This window comes from Staurois parvus, unplaced genomic scaffold (genome assembly GCF_062004578.1).
Source record: "Staurois parvus isolate SC_StPar_1 unplaced genomic scaffold, SC_StPar_1.0 ptg000336l, whole genome shotgun sequence".
Classification (NCBI taxonomy): domain Eukaryota; kingdom Metazoa; phylum Chordata; class Amphibia; order Anura; family Ranidae; genus Staurois; species Staurois parvus.
The window spans coordinates 1,871,965-1,893,147 of record NW_028318132.1 but is presented as its reverse complement, the minus strand read 5'-3'; the positions used below and the strand labels follow the sequence as shown (position 1 = coordinate 1,893,147).

Sequence of the window (21,183 nt, the reverse complement as noted above, 5' to 3'; positions counted from 1 at the left end):
TTGCTGCAAGTAAGCATTTACAGTGCTTGATTTTTTTGTGCTTTTGACTGCAGTTTATTTTTTTGGTTGGTGACAGGGTCTCCCTAAATTGACATATAATGGCTTTGTGAATGAAAAGATCTTTTATCTTGAAAAGATATAGCTTTTGTAGCGCTACAGATTCATGGATTAAGTTGGCTCATTTTATAGCTTGGGGCATCTTTGTGCTGTGTATACCTGTGTACAGATTTTTTTGAAAGTAGTACTATGTAAAAATCCAGTGCATCCTGTGCTTGTAATAGCTGAAGAAGTACTGGTGCTTGCACTCACCAAGTAGATGAATAAATCTGTACCATGACCTTTTTTCATTTTGTGCACTTCTTGTGTTGGACCTGACTGCACTGGCATCATTTAGCTAATCTCTGAGGGAAGAACGGTCCTAGACTTGAGTCGGCTGAGAATGTGATTCGCTACTTTCGCCATACTTTGTGAAAGCAAACAAACCTGATAGTTTTCTGGCTTTGCAGATCATAAACTTGTTCAGATTAAGAAACCCATCCACCTTAAACGTTTGCGCACGGCCTATACGAGTAACCCTCTCGGTGTTCTACAACTGTTTCACCACCATCTCTCAGCTCTACATGCTTCATTGAACACCAACTCAGAGCAAAAAGCCGATCGGGTTCTAGCACATTCTTCCTACAATCACAGCTTCCCAGAAAGCTCATCTTGATTGCCCTATAACTTTTGAGGAGGTAGCTTATGCGATAAAATCTGTGAGCTCCAACAAACACCCTGGCCCTGACGGTCTACCAGCCACCTATTATAAGAAATTCTTGGACCCCCTCCTAGGCGATGCAGTTAACGCACTTCTTGATGGACCTTCTTTTAGGCCAGAGACATGAACCGTGACTGTGATCCCCAAGCCTGATACCGACAATACCATATGGTCAAACTACAACCTCATTTCTCTACACAATCACAATGTTAAAGTGTTACCTTCATACCGAGATGGCATGCTCAGGATAATATACATAAAATAGTGTGGTTCCTCCATATTTCTCATTCTCGCAGCATCCCTGCACGACTACAACTCATCCAGGAGGTCATAAAAGAACCCAGAACAACATCTAAATAACTGCAGGCCTCACTTGCCTCAGTTAAGATCCGTGTTTATGATTCAACAATAAGAAAGAGACTGGTCCAAAATGGCATCCATGGGAGAGTTTTAAGGCAAAAGCCACTGCTGACCAAAAAGGACACAAAGGCTCCTCTCACATCTTAATTTTCCAGATGTGTCCTGTTACATCTGGCGTAAACAAAACAGAGCATTCCTAAAAAAAACATAACTCCAATAGTCAAACGTGGTGGTAGTGTGATGGTCTGGTGCTGCTTTACAGCTTCAGGGCTTGGACGACTCTGCCGGAAAATCCTTAAGGAGAATGTTTGGCCATCAGTTCGTGACCTCAAGCACACTTCGGTTATGCAACAGGACAGTGATACAAAACACATCAGCAAGTCCACCTCTAAATGCCTCAAAAAAATAAAAATTAAGGTTATAAAGTGACCTAGTCAAAGTCTGGATTGAGATTAAGATGCTGAGACATTAAATTCATGCTCAAACCCTCCAATATTGCTGAATTAAAACAATTCTGCAAAGAAGAGTGGGACAAAATTCCTCCACAGCGATTTGAAAGACTCATTGCCACTTATGGCAAACGCTTGATTGCAGTTGATGCCACCGGCGCCTGGTGATTACCAAGGATCTCCGACGGGGAGGACTACTTTGTTTACTAACAGTCGTCCTCCCTGTCAGTTCGGGTACGGTGCTCTGGATGGTTGTGCTCAGCACAGCCATCCAGAGCAGTGTGATTACAGTGAAGCCCCCACACACCGCCCCCTATGTAAAACACTCCCTGCACACAATTAACCCTTTGATTGCTCCTCCTGTTAACCCCTTCCTGCCCAGTGCTAATAGTACAGTGTCAGTGTTTTTTTAGAGCAAAAAGTAAAAAATATCGTTTTTTTTTTCCTCAAAATGGTCGATCTTTTTTATTTTTTATAGAGCAAAAAATAAAAATGCACAGGTGATCAAATACCACTGAAAAGAGAGCTCAATTTCATTAGGGTGCAGCGTTGCATGACTGCGCATTTGTCAGTCAAAGTTAAAGTAACACAGCGCCATAACGCAAACAATGGCCTGGTCAGGAAGGGGAGTACATCCTCAGGAGGGCAAGTGGATAATGAAATAATAATTTAAAAACTGCATTTTGTATTAAAGTGATACTAAACCCAGGACCCAGGATAATGCTCCATTGCATGCATAGAAGTACTCCACTGTGTGGCTAGCCAGCAAAGGCCTTAAAAGATAAAAGAAGAATGACATGGACCCTTTCCTCATCTGACCTAAACCCTATTGTCAACAGATCAAGAAACTGACAGACTCCATGAATAGAAAGCTTATGACCCTTTTTGAAAAGAAGGATCACTGATATATATATATATATATATATATATATATATATATATATATATATATATATATGTGTGTGTATATATAATTGTTTTTGTTTTTTTTTTAAATGTCAGAAATGTTTATTTGTACATTTTGAGTTGTTTGTATCTACAGTTAAGTTTATAATAAGGCTTACTTGTAGGTACTGTAAATATCTCCTAAACGTGCACCTTTTAGGAGATATTTACTTGTAAAAGACCAGCGCATGCCCATGCCATACCTTCAGAGCTGTGTGCTGTAGAAAGTGACTCCCATGCACATGAGAGGGAGCAGGGGCAGACTGACAACTCATGGGGCCCCTGGGCAATAGGGGATCATGGGGCCCCTGTGTCCTTGGCCAAACTCAAAAAAGCCTATGAAAAAGATACCAGGGGCATCTCATGGGGCCCCCTACTGACCCTGGGCCCTTGGGTATTGCCCGAGTTTCCAAATGGTCAGTTCTCCCCTGAGAGGGAGTGACGTCATCGTGGCTCAGCCATAGTCCGCAAATCCGGAAGAAGGACCAGGTGAAGATGGAAACCCATTTTAGAGAAAGTTTCACATAATGTGCTAGCATGTAATGCACACTAGCATATTTTGACATTGTCTTGCAGGGTTTGTTTGTTTTTTGTTTTTTTTCAAAGAAAAGGTCACAGTTTACTACCGCTTTAACAGATGAAAATAAACGAGATGCGAAAATGTTTGTTTTCCATTTAGTTGCATAAGAATTCTGCACATTAATATTTGTCCAATTATTGTGCACACATAGATATTCTCCTAAGAAAGCCAAAACCTTGCTTTTTACTTTCTTAAATATTCAGGTTTGAGGTTTATTAACATTTTGAATTGACCAAGAGCACTGTAGTTCAGTAATGAAAATAATCCTCAAAAATACAACTTGCCTAAGAATTGTGCACACAGTGTAAGATGGCATATGTAAAACCCAACTTTTTTTTTTTCTTTAACTAAGCATGGTCTTTTTCCAAAAATTACAACTTGGTTATGGTATCTAGTCTGTCTAATGCTGGATGTACAGATAGCGATTAATCCAGTCCATCTTATGCTGGGGGGAGATGGTTATACATATGTCAATCAAATAGTCATCTAGCAAATATCATTTTGCCCATTACTTTGATCCTTTTCAACCGATTTTATAATATCAAATCAAAGATAAAGAGTCAATTGTAGAAATGATTCCTCAGGAGATCATTTGTTCCAGGATGATTTTGATTTTAGAAGCAAATATGGTGTTATTTGTGTCATTTCCATTTAAATCAATTAACAACACATCCTTTTTCAAAGCAAGAGTCAATGGCTCCTGGTCTGCTTTTGTCAGTGAAAGCGTTCAAATTGATGCAGGCAAAATTTTCTTTGGTTTATTATCACACAATGTTTTCAAAGTGTTACTATTAACTATATCTGGTCTCTGACAGTACAGAGAACATGGAATTGCAATTATTTTAGTAAATATAAACTGCTAAATACCTTTTCTCATCAACAGTTAGAGCAGTCTTGTGACTTCAGCTGAGCACTGGTTAAAGCTTGTAGGAGGAGTTTTCTTTTTGCTCTAGGAGGATGTAGAACACCTGTCCTCTGTCTGGACACTGCTGATTGGCCCTGTGCTGATCACATGCATTCTCCTAAGAAAAAAAAAAAAACTCTAGCAATACACACCAAACTGAGCATGTGCAGAAGGGCTACGGGTTCAGTCTTATCTGCGTGGACATTGAACAAGAAGAGGGGCAGAGAAGTCAGGATCAAACAACCTTTTTACACAGTGCAGAGGATTTAACCCCTTAGGTCCCACAGTGAGTATAACAAGCATGCTTTACTGCATATACAGGCTGATTTTACTGTTGTGGGTTTAGTAACACTTTAACGTCTAGCTCAACAAAGTAATGAAAAACCACCGCTTATATGGCCTTCATTAGGGTAGCTGTATCTTCAGGAACAGCAGGTTTGAGAAAATCAAGGCGCAGTTCACTGTGGAGTTTCAACCTGTAAACAATCTGGAGTGCTACATGTTAAGGGCGCTTAGGCTATGTGTGATTAACATCTGCGTGCAGTGCTTTAAGTCTAATAAAAGTTTATTGCATACTTGTTCTTCCTTAGCTTGTATATAGGTTACAGATTATATTTATATTTTACTAATTGTTTTGTGTATTGTGCTCACATTCCTGCACCTTTCAGATAATTGCATGGAATAGGGTAAATAAATGTATTTGTTATATAATATCTGTAAGATGTATTTGAGAAGGCCTGAAATCCAGATTTTTGGTTTCCTACTGCCACAGTTAACACATACTTTTATTTTAAGTGTAGGAAAATCACCTGTGTTCTTTACAGCTGTAAAAAAAAAAAATTGGTTATCAATGTATTCATGTACATATCCCTGTCATAAGTACAGATATACCAGACCTACCTTGGAGCAGAAACCTCAAGATGACTTGCTATGTGTTTCCTTTAAGTATACCTGTATATGAACCAACAGAAATACAAGGAACAACCAATATATACCATAACTCAATATATAGTGTTACATAGTTATTCCGGCTGAAAAAAGACAAAAGTGCATCAAGTTCAACCATAAAAAAAAAGTTATAATCCTACACCCACAGTTGATCTAGAGCAAGGCAAAAAACCCAGCAAAGCATGATCCAGTTTGCTTCCTTACGGGACAAAAATTCCTTCCTGATCCCCCGAGAGACAATTGGATGTTCCCTGGATCAACTTTACCTATAAATGTTACTAACCAGTTATATTCTGTATATCCAAGAAAGAATCCAGGCCTTTTTGAAAGCAATCCACTGAGCTTTCCAGAACCAACTCTTGAGGGAGTCTGTTCCACATTTTCACAGCTCTTACTGTGAAGAAACATTTCCGTATATGGAGATTAAATTTATTTTCCTTCTGACGTAAAGAGTGCCCCCTTGTCCTCTGTGATGACCTCAGGGTGAATAACTCTACACTGAGTTCACTATATGAACCACTGATGTATTTATACATGTTGATCATATCTCCTTTATGTATTATACATGGAGATCATATCCCCCTTATGTATTATACATGGCGATCATATCCCCCCTTATGTATTATACATGTTGATCATATCCCCCCTTATGTATTATACATGTTGATCATATCCCCTCTTAATCTCCTCTTCTCGAGAGAATAAATTCAGATCCTCTAATCTTTCCTCATAGCTGATGTCCTCCATGCCTCTTATCAGTGTAGTTGCCCTTCTCTGTACTTTCTCCAGTTCCCCAATGTTCTTTTTGTGAATTGGTGCCAAAAACTGAACTGCATATTCCAGATGAGGTCTTACTAATGATCTGTACAGGGGTAAATGATATCTCTCTCTCTGGAGTCTATACCTCTTTTAATACAAGAGAGGATTTTGCTCGCTTTAGAAACCGCAGCTTGGCATTGCATGCCATTATTAAGCTTGTGATCTGCCAGAACTCTCAGATCCTTCTCCACCATTGATTCCCCCAGTTGTACCCCCCCAGTATGTATGATGCATGCATATTCTTAGCCCCCAAGTGCATAACCTTACATTTATTAACATTAAACTTCATTTGCCACATAGTTGCGCAATTGAACAGAGCATTGAGGTCGGCTTGTAAGTTGGATACATCCTGTAAGGACGTTATTCCACTGCACAGCTTGGTGTCATCTGCAAAGACTGAAACTGTATTTAGAATCCCAGACCCTATATGGTTTATAAATATATTAAAAAGTAAGAGTCCCAACACTGAACCTTGGGGTACACCATTAACAACCCTAGACCATTCAGGGTATGAATGATTAACCACTACTCTCTGAATCCGATCTTTTAGCCAGTTTTCTATCTATTACATTAGTGGAATGTGTCAAATGTATACTGGTGAACAAATCTGTAAATAAAAAATGCATTCCTATAAAATGTCCTAAAATAGCAAATATATTAATATTTTTAAAATTATGAATTCGTATTGTTTCTCGTGGATACCCATTGGTGCCTTTTATAATAAAACTGTGCAACTGTATGACACTATGAAGTATGACGTTATAGGGTTGATTTACTAAAACTAGAGTGCAAAATCTGGTGCAACTTAAGCAGAAGCTGCACCAGATTTTGCACTCTCCAGTTTTGGTAAATCAAACCCTAGGAGTCTGTCCTTTTTCCTTTCTCCATTCCCCATTTATGATGTTTTGAGGGGTTGTAATGCCAGCCAGAGGGGGTTGATCTGACAATTCCCTAGATAGCATTTATGACCTTTATGTTAGAGGTCTGATATCTCTAGTAAGAGGCTGTGTTTGGTGTTGGAGCACAGGAGTGATCATGTTCGATTTGCAATCAGCATTTATTCACCTGTGGATGACCTTTGTTCATTTGTTTGAGACTGCGGGACGCTATTTTATAGGTATACATTTTTAGCCACTGATTTGTTCACCAATATATATTTATTGAGACATATTTTGGGTTATAGTATATTTTGGTTGTTTAGCACATTTTTGCTAGTTCATACATACACTGTATTTCCAAAAGTATTGGGACACCTGCCTTTACGCACATGAACTTTAATGGCATCCCAGTCTTAGTCTGTAGGGTTCAATATTGAGTTGGCCCACCCTTTGCTGCTATAACAGTTTCACCTCTTCTGGGAAGGCTGTCCACAAGGTTTAGGAGCGTGTCAATGGGAATGTTTGACCATTCTTCCAGAAGCGCATTTGTGAGGTCAGGCACTGATGTCGGACCAGAAGGTCTGGCTTGCAGTCTCCGCTCTAATTCATCCCAAAGGTGTTCTACCGGTTTGAGGTCAGGACTCTCTGCAGGCCAGTCAAGTTCCTCCACCCCATTCGTGTCTTTATGGACCTTGCTTTGTGCACTGGAGCGCAGTCATGTTGAAACAGGAAGGGGCCATCCCCTAACTGTTCCCACAAAGTTGGGAGCATGAAATTGTCCAAAATGTCTTGGTATGCTGATGCCTTAAGAGTTCCCTTCACTGGAAGTAAGGGGCAAGCCCAACTCCTGAAAAAAGAACTCCACACCATAATCCCCCCTCCACCAAACTTTGCCCTTGGCAAATTGCACTCAGATAAGTACCATTCTCCTGGCAACCACCGAACCCAGACACGTCCATCGGATTGCCAAACAGAGAAGCGTGATTGGTTACTCCAAACAGACAGTTGGCGACTTCTGTGCACTGTGCGCCTCAGCATGCGCTGACCCCGCTTTGTCATTTTACGTGGCCTTACCACTTCATGGCTGAGTTGCTGCTGTTCCGCGTGGCTTCCACTTTGTTATAATACTCTAACAGTTGACTGCGGAATATTTAGTAGCAAGGAAATATCATGGATGGACTTATTCCACAGGTGGCAACCTATCACAGTACCACGCTTGAATTCACTGAGCTCCTGACAGCGACCCATTCTTTCACAAATGTTTGTAGAAGCAGTGTCCATACCTAGGTGCTTGATTTTATACACCTGTGGCCATGGAGATAATTGGAACACCTGAATCCAATGATTTAAAGGGGTGTCCCAATAATTTCGGCAACATAGTGTATGTAAAATTGAGGTGTCGCAGGTTTTATGTAGATACACTCTAGTGAAGGTATAAGCAGGCACCTTGTTGTGTCTGCTCCTGTCTAGACTTTCACATGAAGAATGTATATGCTTAATGTTAGTGCCACATTTATTTGTGCAATTTAAACATCTTTTCTCAAGATCTCTTCTGTCCTCTATATATTTTGTAAAAGAAGTGAGATAGCTGGCAGTTTGTAGACAAGGTGCTGTCAAGTCATAATTTCCACTTCACCTTTGAAGTTTGAGGGAAGCACTTTAATATGGAAGAACTTAAATTTACGTTTCCAAAAGAGGTTGATTTTTTAAAGTATTGTAGTGACATTTGTCAGTGGAGGTATCTAGATTTCATATTTTTGTTTTTGTTTTCCTCCTGCAGCTATATACCATGTTCAGAAAGAATACACATTGCAGTGACAGAAATGGCAGCTCTGTTTCCAAAGGTAAGTTTTTCAATATATGAGATGTTTAGCTATTACCTTTTTATACAAAGGGTAATGCTAGTGATTTAAGGGATAGCTAACATTTAGACCAAAGGTGTCTGCACTATATTTGCAAAAAAACAGAGAACAAAGGTGTGTACTCCACATATTTGTTTGATTTTATGTCTTCGTTGCCAAGATCTTTAGAGACCCCATAGATCTACCGTCTGCAGGAGCACAGCAATAGATATCTAATGATGGGCTTTATAGACAGCACTGCAAACACCAACTCATCCTGTATTAAATGTTTATATTTATACACCATGATTCAAGCTTGATGGCACCGCTCTAAATCCTGGATATGACAAAGAGAAGTCATCCCGCCGGGAATGGAGCAGTGTACCAAAGCTATTCCAATAACTAGAGTAAGTTAAGGGAGCCGATGCCGCTTGGAACCAGTCCTTGGAGTTGGACATATAGGATGTATGGAGTGGCCTCATCTGTCACTCTAGTCACACTCTCTAGAGCAGTGGTGGGCAACCTTTTTTTTCAACTGAGCCAAATCTCGCCAAAACCACGATTGAAATTTATTTTGAGAGCCACATTTTTAAAACTGAAAATACATCCCCTATATAGTAATTCATCCCCCATAGTAATTCATCCCCCATATAGTAATTCATCCCCCATATAGTAATTCATCCCCCATAGTAATTCATCCCCCATATAGTAATTCATCCCCCATATAGTAATTCATCCCCCATATAGTAATTCATCCCCCATAGTAATTAATCCCCCATATAGTAATTCATCCCCCATAGTAATTCATCCCCCATATAGTAATTCATCCCCCCTATAGTAATTCATTCCCCATATTGTGTCAATTCACTTACCTTTGCTCCGCGCGTTCCTCTCGCCGTGTTCCCGCGCCGTTCCGGTCTTCAGGGCGGACTGTGAGAAGAGAGGAGTTGGTCACGCTGCCCTGCCTACATCCTGACAGCCAATGTTTGCCACGCTCCGCGGGCCAGATTAAAAGGTCCACCGGGGCGTAGTTTGCCCATTGCTGGGCTAGCTGCAGAGTCCTGACTTGGGGCGGCCGCCCGAGAGGAGGGAGGGGAGCGGGCGCCCGGCACACAGAAGAGCTGCATTAAAGTGTGCAAAGAGCCGCATGTGGCTCGCGAGCCGCGGCTTGCCGACCACTGCTCTAGAGTATACATTATAGTATGCCATCACATAAAAATTTCCCCTTCTCCCACGTACATGCACATAAAAACAGGTGCGCCTACATATGAAAACGATGATTGTGATACACGTTACTTATAGTGAGATAAAAAATACTAGGTCCATCATTCATGGTTAACTATAAACTGATAACTTGTAATGGATTTTAAAGCCATGCCTATGGACTGTTTTGGGTACCAAAGTTTGTCGCTGTTTCTTGGGCATGCACAATTTGATTAACAGGTGCACTAATATCATAACATAAAAAATGCAACTACCACCATTTTATTCTCCAGAGGTGTTGCTTCTAGAACATATATACTGTTGGAGGGGAGGGGGGTGGCTGTTAACTAATCATCAGGTCTAAAATGTGCATTTGAACACGTGCAAAAACAGGGAAAAAATGGTTCTGATAGTCAAGTGGTTAAAGTATAGGAGGCGAATATTGTCTTCTTTTTTTTCTGGCCTTTTTCAAAAATAATTTACAAGCTATTGTTAAAATTAGGCTTGGGTAGCTGTACACCACTTTGTGAGCCCTGTACCAATTAAAAATGCAATTAAAAAAAACACAATCAGCAGGGAGAGGGTCTTTTCACACAGCAACATTTTCAGGGTAACATTGGAAATAGTATCCTTTGGGGATGCTACATGTGCAGTTACAGAACAGTCTGATATAGTCTTTAAAAGTAATAGTTACTGGAAATAGAAAATGTTGTTCCCCTTAAAATTCCTGCCGTGTTCTTATTCAGACATGCAGGTTGGGTAGCCAGGCTCCCTTCCCCTCCTGAAAAATACCAAGCCAATGTCTTTCAACACAGGGAGGATACTTTGCAAGAGGGGGTGGCAAAGCCCCTTTTTTCCCTTCCAAGGCACTTTGCCCTACGTTGGGAAGATGGGGGGCTTCATCCTCATATCCAGCTCCCAAGAGAATGGGGGGGTGTAGCTTATCAGAATCTGGAAGCCTTTATATTAAAGGGGCCCCAGATACTTGCTCCCTACCCCAGAGGAATGATTAAGGGGTACATTAGCACTCCTTATTACTCATCCTGTTAAAAAACCATGTGAAGCAATTTTCCGGCTATAAAATTAATTAACCCCCAGAACATTTTATATACAGTATTTTCTGAACATGAAATGTATATTCTGAAAGCAGAGGCCCTGTAAGATAAAAAGATGGTAGTTTTTTTATGTCACAATATTTGCACAACTGTTTATCAAACCTATTTATTCCCGAAAAATTTACTGACTTAATTTTACTGTACACAAACACAATTTGTGTCGAGTAAATGTATATCAAATGTGTTGGTCCTCAAAACTGCATGCACCAGTAAAAATTTACTTAAAATTATCAATAGTCAATTCTTTAGATGTTGGGAGTCCCCACTATCAGAACACAAGAGCACAGTAGGAGAGATACCTGCATTCACGTTGTTTGTGTGGATGTGGGAATCTGTGAGATCTTTTTGTTCAGCCTGCTGTTTCAAAGAAAAAAAAAAAAAATTAGTGTGCACCCAGCTTAAGGGCTGTGACCTCAGTATTCTAATACCCTATGCAGCAATTGCAAAACATTATGATTATGTATGTTTTTCCTTTACCCGTCCTTTGATATGTTTAATGTATCCTCGATTTTGTCTTGTTAGAAACCCAAGTCAGATATGGTAAAGACATCTCTACGACTCCTTACATCCAGTGCTTATCGACTGCAAACAGAATGCAAAAAGACTCTTCAGGTGGAATCTAGCCCAAGCACGGACATCCAGTTGGTGACACAGCAAGTGATCCAATGCGCCTATGATATTGCTAAGGCAGCCAAGCAACTAGTCACCATCACAACCAAAGAAAACACAAACTAAATGACAGTTCCCTTTTGTTTTACTGAGAGGAGGCTTGACTCCCAAGACTTTTTTTATATATAAAATGGCAGGTTCCTCAATATCAGTATTACTATATTTGCATGTTTTATTCTAAAGTATTTGTTTTGGACTATTTAACACACTGCCTTATGTGTAAAACTGCCAGTTCAAACTATAGTGTGTTATTCAATTGCGCAACAATGCGTCCTATAGGTTTTATCATTGCTCTAATTTTTTTCACTTAAATCACTGTGAGAAGTTATAGAAAAATGCTTTCATGATATTTTTTTCACGTTCTGTATTACTGAAAGTATTATTCTGTGCTGGGTCACTTCCACCCCATCCCAATCCTGAAATATTGTAATAATGTTTCTTCCAAAGCTGGGGGATTCTTATTTTGAAATCAGTGGGAACCTTGTCTGACGCAGGAGCTTCTAAGGTCAACCATAAATTATGCAGTATAAAAGAGCAGAAAAATGTATGCAACATGCAGAAACCAACTGACTGCCTAAATTCTGGTTACTGTCTGCATTTTGCACATCATCATTGCTATTTACACTGCCTTATTAAATAAACCCGATAGTGTAGAAGTGATATTAAATGTTCCTGGGCAATTAAAGTGATCATTGCTAGCTACAGGAGTTGTGCAGCATGTTTTAAAATCTCTGTGCAGCCTGTTGAGAACACTTTCAATCTGAATTTTAATTCATAGGCTTAACAATCTCAGTGGGAGCATGGGTCTTTTGAAATGTGGCATCAAATGAGATTTTCATAAGGCAGTCTGCTCCTCCACTTGCAAGTCATCTTTTCCTTATGTAGTATTTAGAGGAAAGGGCACTTAACCTGAAACATAGAACTCCCTTCACCAGTGTTGATATGTGCTGGGCCATGCTGGTGCCTGGGCAGGGGTGACACGTGAAACACCCTCTAAACAGTACTAGGTCAACTGCATTAAAATGCTGATGATCATCCTTTCAGCTACCTTTGGAAGGTGGTCACTGTATTTTAATGTATCTAGGTTTTATGAATCATGCATTCTGATTGACAAAAAGTTCAAACCAAGCTGTTGGCCGACCAATGTGAAAATTGTCAAAATGAATTGATTTTAAACATTTCTTACTATTTTAGGATGTTTTTTACGCTTTTAAATAGACATTTTTCGATTTCTGAGAAGTGCCTGTTTATGTACATAGTAGTACTGTGCTGCCAACATGTTTGTTTTGGGCATTGATATATTGATATCAAGTGCATTAATAGGTATGGACATTTGTAGGCCACGAGAGTGTACACTAAACTGCCACACATTTATTATTTACTGCTCCCATATTCAGAGGAATGCTGCCCCCTTAACCATATTTAGAATAACTGTCTCCCTCACCAATATTTAAAGTAATAACAGAATATTACCAGAATAATTTTTCCACTGCATTGCTTCCAGTACTTGGATGAATTTAGTTTTCAAAGTGGAAAGGTTTTTTGGGTACACAGTGGGAATTAGAGTGGAGGTAATATAGAGACTGCTGCATTTATCAGTCTGTCAAGTTTTAGCTTTCATGCTCTAACCTGTGTATTGAAAAATCTAACAAATTTCAGATGATGTGGACATTGCCCTTCCTTTTTACCTTCCAGCTTCCACAAGTCATCCCCTTAAAGTGAACCTGGTAAGGAAAAAAATAAGCAAGTCTCAATCTAATATAATGGCCTACTAGCAAGCACCAAAAGATGCCTTCACATACCTCCAACTGTCAAGAAAAAAACCCCACCAAAATCTGTGCATTGTAGACAGAAAACGAGTTGGCTCCTTGAAACCCAGCCCACCACTTGGTACATTTACAATCTAAAATTGTTTGGTTTTGTATTAGCTGCAGATGGATTGTACTATAAAATACCAGGGAAGCTGCTGAGCTCCAACATTTGTTTGCCCAATGGCACAGAAAGCTTCAGAAGCAAAGTTATTTTTGACAACTGGAGGTGTTTTGTATTAAATGTTTTTTTGTTTTTTTTTCCCATTTTACTTCCCAGATTGAGTTCAGTTAAAGAAAACTTGGAATTTTACTGTAGTTAATTTATTGGTGGGAAAACGGAGAGTATAATTAATTTGTGTCACAAGTTGCATCAGTGCAACAAGGTTTCCTCCTCGTATAGAGCTGTGTTGTGTGGACTAGTTGTATCCATGGTCATTGTTCCTCTTAATTTTTACAAGATAAAAAACACGTAAGAAGAAATGCAATAGACACCACTCTCTTTACTGTGCATTACTTGGCCCCCTCCTAGACAGGCATGTATTTGTTAGGAGAAGGTAAGAACTGCAGTACAATATCTCCATCCCTTTCCCTTTTATCGCCTTTATCTTGTCAGTATGGAAACAGATTCTGTTGTTGATGCCATGTGCATCTCATGATTTTGACCTACGTTTTTAAAAATATTTATCCAATAGTAACTCGGCAAAAAATTGGACAACACTGGTGTAAGATAATAGAATCATGGTAACTGTTGAATTAGTTTTGTGCAGGTGATTGGCTGGTAAATGTATGTTATAAGGAATGAACGAAAACAAGATTCTGCATAACTTTTTTAAAATATCTCTTATGGAACACGCACAGTTTCTTTAAGCAATGCACCTAAAACTGACCTCTGGGCCATATACAAAAACAGGGCAAATTTAATACATAATCAACCACAGAAAGAAGCTTTGATTTCGCAATATATGGAGAAAAGGGAATTGCACTAAATGATAACAGCTTCTAGGAGCTTAAAAAAACGCTAGTGTGCATGGAGCCTTAAGGTATAACATGCTCCTGTTTGTGCACTGTAGTTCATCCACAAGCCCTTCGGATTTTATACTGACAGCCTGTATGGTATGGGCAGAAAGCTGTAGGGTTTGTGTGCTGGAGCCTGACATTGCACCTATGATCCAATGATCATGAGTGCTATGCTCTATACGCACTGTCCTGCAAAAATATGTGAATTTATTTCGGAAAGGTGAACTTAGCTTTAAAAATGTTTTCTTTTAAACGACAGACTGACTATACATACGTCTCAGTTTCTTCAGCATATTCTTAGATACAGACCATTTTTCTTAGATACAGACAAATTTTTCTTACATCCATTGCACAATATTAAGTAAAGAATTGGGAACAATATAGAATTGCATTGTTTAGTTTATATAGATTCTGAGTTACATTCAATCCTTTACCAAAAAATCTAGCTTGACCTGTTGATCAAAGAAAAAGAAATCATTTTTCAGTCTGATGTGGTTGTATTGTTTTTGGACCCCTTACTTTAGGTTTTGAGACTTGGGGTTTATATCTCCTGTGATAGTTTTGTATTTATGTATTTATATAAATGGGACTTGTAGTAATCTTTATGAAATTAGTTATTTTGAATTCATACATAACTGTATTAATTGGTGGTGCTTTTATTTCTTCCTGATCTCAGCAAGTGTGGGCAGGGGTTTCTACATTTTCTTTAAAATGCCTACTGGCTCTTAATGGGGTAACCAAATACAGTTTATTAGTAGCAAGTAGTTGCTGTAAACCCTAAAATATTTTTCCCTCTCTTGGAACTTGGATTCCTTCAAAGTGGAATTTAAGGCTATAAGCTGTAGCCCATACCCCCAATTAGGGTGCCTTACCATTTACATTACTACCATGCAGCCAGTACTCTTCATATAGCAAGAACTAAATCTCTATAGACTGTGGCGGCAATTAAGTAAACTGGTGGTGATATGGACACTTCCTTTGCCACCTGAATTGTTCAGAAATCCCAAGGGGCTAAATGGCTTTTGTAATGTTATGATAATGTGACTTCAGTGGGAGGAGTTACTGCATGTGTAATTAAGTGAATAAACCACTAGAGAGCATGGAGAGGTGATCTTAGCAAGCTACTTGGTTAATGTTTGAGTTTGTTCCCCATGGGAGACATACATTTTAGCTTGGTGCAAAATATTAATGGTGCATATTTATTATTATATTAATAATACTAGAGTTAATGTTAGGTTTATGGTTGGGGTAAAGTGGTTTCTAACTGAAGAAATGTAGATCCTGTGTCTTTAAAGGACTGACTCCTGTAGCCCACTAGGATCTTGAGCCAACCATGCCTTCAATGCCTCTTTCTTCACCCATAAAAATTGCTAGACAGCATATAGTACCTTTGTTTCATACTTTTTGAGTGTTTGGCAGAGCAAATCTCCCAGTGTCATGTGACCAAGCCATGTGTTACCAATTTGTGACTTGATTTTAAAATACAGTTTTATACTTTTACAGTTTTAATAGGTGACGTTTTACCATTCGTATTAGGGTTATTTCTACTTTGCAATATCATTATTTTGATGCTTTGACTTTTACTCAAGGAAGGCAGGAATATTGAATAAATGGTTCTTATTGGAAGGATGGTCCATGTCCTTCCGTCGGGAACCATTTTTTCAACATAGGAGTTATACCTCCTAAAGACAGACAGGAGACTGCTATCCAGTCCAAATATTTCAGACAACTGTTATTGAACCGAAGCACTGGCGGTGAAGCTCTTTTGCAACTCTTATATTGCATTTACAAGTGGTGGGTGTTCATGTTATAATTGAATATATTTGTAGAGTTTTATATGTGGTACAGATGGTAAGAAGACAGATTACTCACAATATACAAATACCTGGACTAAGACGTAAGACAGTGCTTTTCCTACTTCAGCATTTTAAAAAGGTTAAGTCTGTCTAATGGCACACTTTAGGACATTTCTTAGTTTACTTGTTAATATTTGTAAGGTCATAGACCGTTTTTTAACAATGTTAATGTGTTGGATAAAGTGTTCCATTTGCTGCACGGTGTTCCTTATGTAATGTCCTATTACATAGGATTTGAATTACTGTAGCTCCCAGTGAAATTCATGACTTTACCAAATGTTTGTATGTTGGCAGTTATAGGGAATTCTGTAGACAGCCTGCTGGAATGTGGCAAATGTGTCGATATGTATTTTGAAGAATGTAGTTCTTAGCTTTAGGGCCCATTTACTTATTTGTGGTGCGTTAACACATGCTGTGTCGTGTTAATGGCTGACAACACACCTTGACATGCCAAAAATCAGATGTGACCCATTTTTGTTTTTTAATTGTAATGCACTACCATGCATTGCCCTATTGCGTTGGCATGCCATTCAGAATGAATGATGCCCCAATTCATGTTACATGTGGTACAAGGACATGTTCGTGTATATGGGTCCTTAATCAATGGTGTAAAGTTGGTATTAAAAATGAGGTTGCAAGGGAGCCCCAGTCACTGAACAATGAACTAAACAAAATAGATAATAGGACTTTGAAATCTGGAGTTGTTTAAAATAGGCTTAACAACTGGAATTCATAGGAAGCAACACTTGTGTTGTACTTGGGAAAAAAGCACTGCAAACCAGGGTGCATTCCTCCAATGAATTAAAGATTTGTCCCTACTTTTTTGAGAAAAAAAGTGGACTCCCATATAGCAGTATTGCAGCTATTCTAACCTGCACCTGCTTACCCTGGTGCTTGCTAGAATGACAGTATTGGATTTCACCTGTAAAACATGTTAGACAGATGTGTAAATTATTTTTCCCACTGTGCTGCAACTCAGAATATGTTTATTATGTCATATAGTCTGGCACTCTTCACATGCTGCTGTAATGAGTTACACATTTTAATACATTTAAAATGTTGGCCAACATTTTATACACATTTGGGTTGATTTGCTAAAGGAGTAGAGCATGCTCATGTTCATAGTGGATTTTTACTTTTCTTAGGATATGAAGTGAAACAAATGCAAACTCACTTTGCAAAGAATACCCAATCAAGCGCAAGAAATACACAGATATTAAGTCAGTACACTTTAGTCGCTAAGCTAAGTGAATTTTCTTTCTACAATTTGAAATTTCACTTCATGTTGTACTGACATCAATCATCCAGTTATTTTTTTTTTTTCTTGCACACAATATTTTTTTGCAAAGTGAAATTTTTACTTTGTTTCAGCTAATTAAAATTACAGAAAATTCACTTTCGAAGTTAACTTGCTCTAAAGTAATTCATTTTTAACAAGTGATTGTGCAAGCAACAGTTATCTGTTTGAGGCTCTCCTGTAGCAAAGTTAGGAAGCGGTAAGTGGAGATGGTATTGTAATCATTGAAACCTCAGAACTAGTGAATATTAAATAAGGAGCGTGAACAACCCACTGCTTTTTTTTTCCCCCCACTTAATATTTAGGATCTGATGAGCAGAAATCCTCAGTTTAGGAATGTAGTTAATTAAGATTGACAGGTATGTAGACCTGTAATCTATGCTAGTATCATGTCTCACTGTAAACAATTTTTAGAAAAAAATTTGTTTCCTACAGGGAGATCCTGCCAGTAGCAACACTTCCAATTTCAGACTGACAAGGCTACAGCACTAACTCTCAATTAGCAACATTGTTTGCTTGCTGTGTAAACTCTTTTGGTTATTATTATTTATTACAGGCACTTGTATAGCTCCATCAATTTATGCAGCGCTTTACATATATACATACATATATATATATTGTACATTTACATCAGTCCCTAACCCACAGGATCCAATTAACCTACCAGCATGTCTTTGGAGTGTGGGAGGAAACCGGAATACCCGGAAGATGCCCACACAGGCACAGGGAGAACATACAAACTCCAGACAGGGTGGTGCCGTGGTTGGGATTCTAACCAATGACCCTAGTACTGCCAGGTGGAAGTGCTAACCATTTAGCCACTGTGCTGCCCATTGGGCTTCCTATCTGATAGACAGCCCAATGGCCAACTGAAGGGGTGCGCACAGCAGGCAGACAGCACTACTGTTAACTGCTGTCAGCCATAAACAGGAATTGCTGTTATTTGCAGGATATCCAGGTGAGAGACTTTGCAACACGTTCACAAAAAAAAGTTTCTTAAGAAAACTGTATACAAGGCATAATGCCAGATATACTGGGTTTATAGAAGTAATGAAATTGCAATTTGTGTGACTTTCTGGCCACCTTCACAGTTGTCTGGTGCTTGTGTTGTACTTTGTGAGCTCACTGTCATTACTGCTCACAGAACCATACCTGCACCATGTTTTTTTTGTGCAGCACAACACAGATGGTTCACATCTGAGCCTCATGGGTGCCATGTGCACTAAAGTGCTATTCAAAATAAAAAGCACACAATGTGGATTGTGCACTACCCCAACACACAGTGTGAAGCCAATCAGTTTATGACTGATTTTAAGTGTTACAAGGATTTTTAATCCATTTGCAAGTAGAAGTAAATGGTGTTTAAGTGTGGTTGGATGTGTCTGGAAACAATGCAAACAGAGGGTTACATTTTTTTTTTGGTATCATGCTTGGCCAGTATTGTCAATGTGCACCTTAGGAGAAAAGGGTGTATCTAATAAGTCTGCCACTGAAAATAGGAGGTAATCTCACTGCACAGTAGCACTGGCTGCCTCCCGTTTGGAGCTGTACCATTAAACAGTATTAAAAGCACTTTTCATTCTCCTCCCCAATCTTCCCATTGCTTCAGAATGTTTTTGAATAGGAAAGCATTTTCTATTGTAACCACTTGAGTTGTTAATATTACCTTCAGTGCCAAAAGCTATGAAGTGTCAGGCTGGTCAAATATGAAATTTTATTTTTGTAGATGTCAGGGCTGGTTTGGTTACTATTGAGGTGAATGGTGAATTTAAGCAGCTTGCCTAGTTAATGCGAACCAGAACATTTCTTTTTAAGGATATTACAATTACGTTTTTATGACATAGGAAAAGTTAAATGCCTCTTGGAACCTGTATTTATGTGGTATTATTAAACCTTTTGAATATTGTATACATTGTTTATTAATGTACACTTATGTACAATTGTGAATTTTATCTTATCTTTAGGTTTTTATTTTCAACTTATAGCTGTGCAATAAACGGTCTTCATGTGAGCCTGTTATGATGTTTACTTTTCTTTTTTTCTATGCTAGAATTAAAGCTTGGGGTAGAGAAACCCACACAACTCACCAGAACAGACAAAACCTATGTCAATCTTCAATTATGAGCCAGAAGTACGTCCATCTCAATAAAATAACTTTAATCAAAGCACCTCATATTACTGAAAACCAACTCTGACCTGTTCAGACTGTGCAAGGTCCTTTAAAAAAAGGTGGAATTATTTATTACATAAAATCTTATAGACCTGACTTCAGACTATCCATTCCTTTTCCTGACAATATTTAAAAGATGGAGTGAGGAAATTGTGCTGATGTTTTCTGATTCTATGGTATATTGTAATGGTACTGTAAGATTTTCATTGGTGTGAGTGTGTATGGGGGGAGTTAATAGAGGTGACAATGGGAGATACACTCACTAGCCACTTCATTAGATACACCTTGCTAGTGCCAAGAAAATATCCCCCACACCATTACACCACTAGCCTGAACTGTTGAAAAGCATGGATCCATCGTGCCTTGTATCATGTTTACACCAACCTCTGACCCTACCATTTGAATGTCGCAGCAACCAGTCTGCCCATTCTCCTCTGACATCAACAAGGCATTTTCCTCCACACAACTGCCGCTCACTGGATATTTTCTCTTTTTCAGACCATTCTCTGTAAACCCAAGAGATGGTTGTGAATGAAAATCCCAGTAGATCAGCAGTTTTTGAATACTCAGACCAGTCCATCTGTCACCAACAACCATGCCATGTTCAAAGTCACTTAATTTCCCTTTCTTCCCCATTCTGATGCTCAGTTTGAACTTCAGTAAGTCGTCTTCACCTCTTTAGATGCCTAAATGCATTGAGTTGCTGCCATGTGATTGGCTGATTAGCAATTTGTGTTACTAAGCAATTGAATAGGTGTACCTAATAAAGTGGCCGGTGAGTGTTGCTGCTATAAAGTATGATTGTGATGTCTTAAGCTCCTTAGTTATCTGAGACAGACATACAGTAGTTGTAGAGAATTCTGCCTTGATCATATAGGCCACTTGTTATATGCCTGCCATAGATCTAGAATCAGATATAGAGACTGGTGTTACAATATCAAGCAATATCCCCATTTCACACATTCCTGGAGTAGGAAAGATATAATTGAGTGCTGCAGCAATTTTACCAGTTAGAGAATGGTAACAGCATAAGTGGCCCTTTACCAGGTGATGTGATCACCTTAATCACTTTAAGACGAGTCTTTTTCTAACACTTTACTTACGTGTAAAAATCAATATTTTTGCTAGAAAATTTCTTAGAACCCCAAACATTCTATATATTTTTAGCGAAGGCCCTAAAGAAAAGGATGATGGGTTTTGCTATTTTTTTTTTGTCACACGGTATTTGGCAAAATACACTTTAATGAACCTTAATGCATACAAAAACAATATATTACCCATTTTTTGGTCAAATATAAAGGATGGTGTTATCCTGAGAAAATGGATATCTAACATGTTACGCTTTAAAACTGCGCATGCTTGTGGAATGGGGCCAAATTGCGGTATTTAAAAAACTCCATAGGCAACACTTTAAAACCCTTTACAGGTTACCAGTTTAAAGTTACACAGGAAGTCTAGAGGTACTAGAATTATTGCTCTTGTTCTGGCGTGTGCAGCAATACCTCACATGTGTGGTGCGATTGCTATTTATATACCGACACATGTATTCACCTTTACACACTTT

General features: G+C 38.8%; 1 protein-coding gene across 4 annotated transcripts in view; it reads left to right on the top strand.

Annotated features, from left to right (window-relative positions):
- Window positions 1-19,460, top strand: part of GIT2 (GIT ArfGAP 2) — a 134,115-nt gene extending 114,655 nt beyond the window's left edge. For all 4 annotated transcript variants that reach the window (XM_089684106.1, XM_089684104.1, XM_089684103.1 and 1 more), the window contains 2 exons: window positions 8,421-8,484; window positions 11,322-19,460. In XM_089684106.1, the coding sequence (XP_089540232.1) occupies window positions 8,421-8,484; window positions 11,322-11,534 (277 nt within the window). In that variant the 3' untranslated portion in view covers window positions 11,535-19,460. The remainder of the gene's footprint in view (window positions 1-8,420; window positions 8,485-11,321) is intronic.
- Window positions 19,461-21,183: the final 1,723 nt, after the last annotated feature.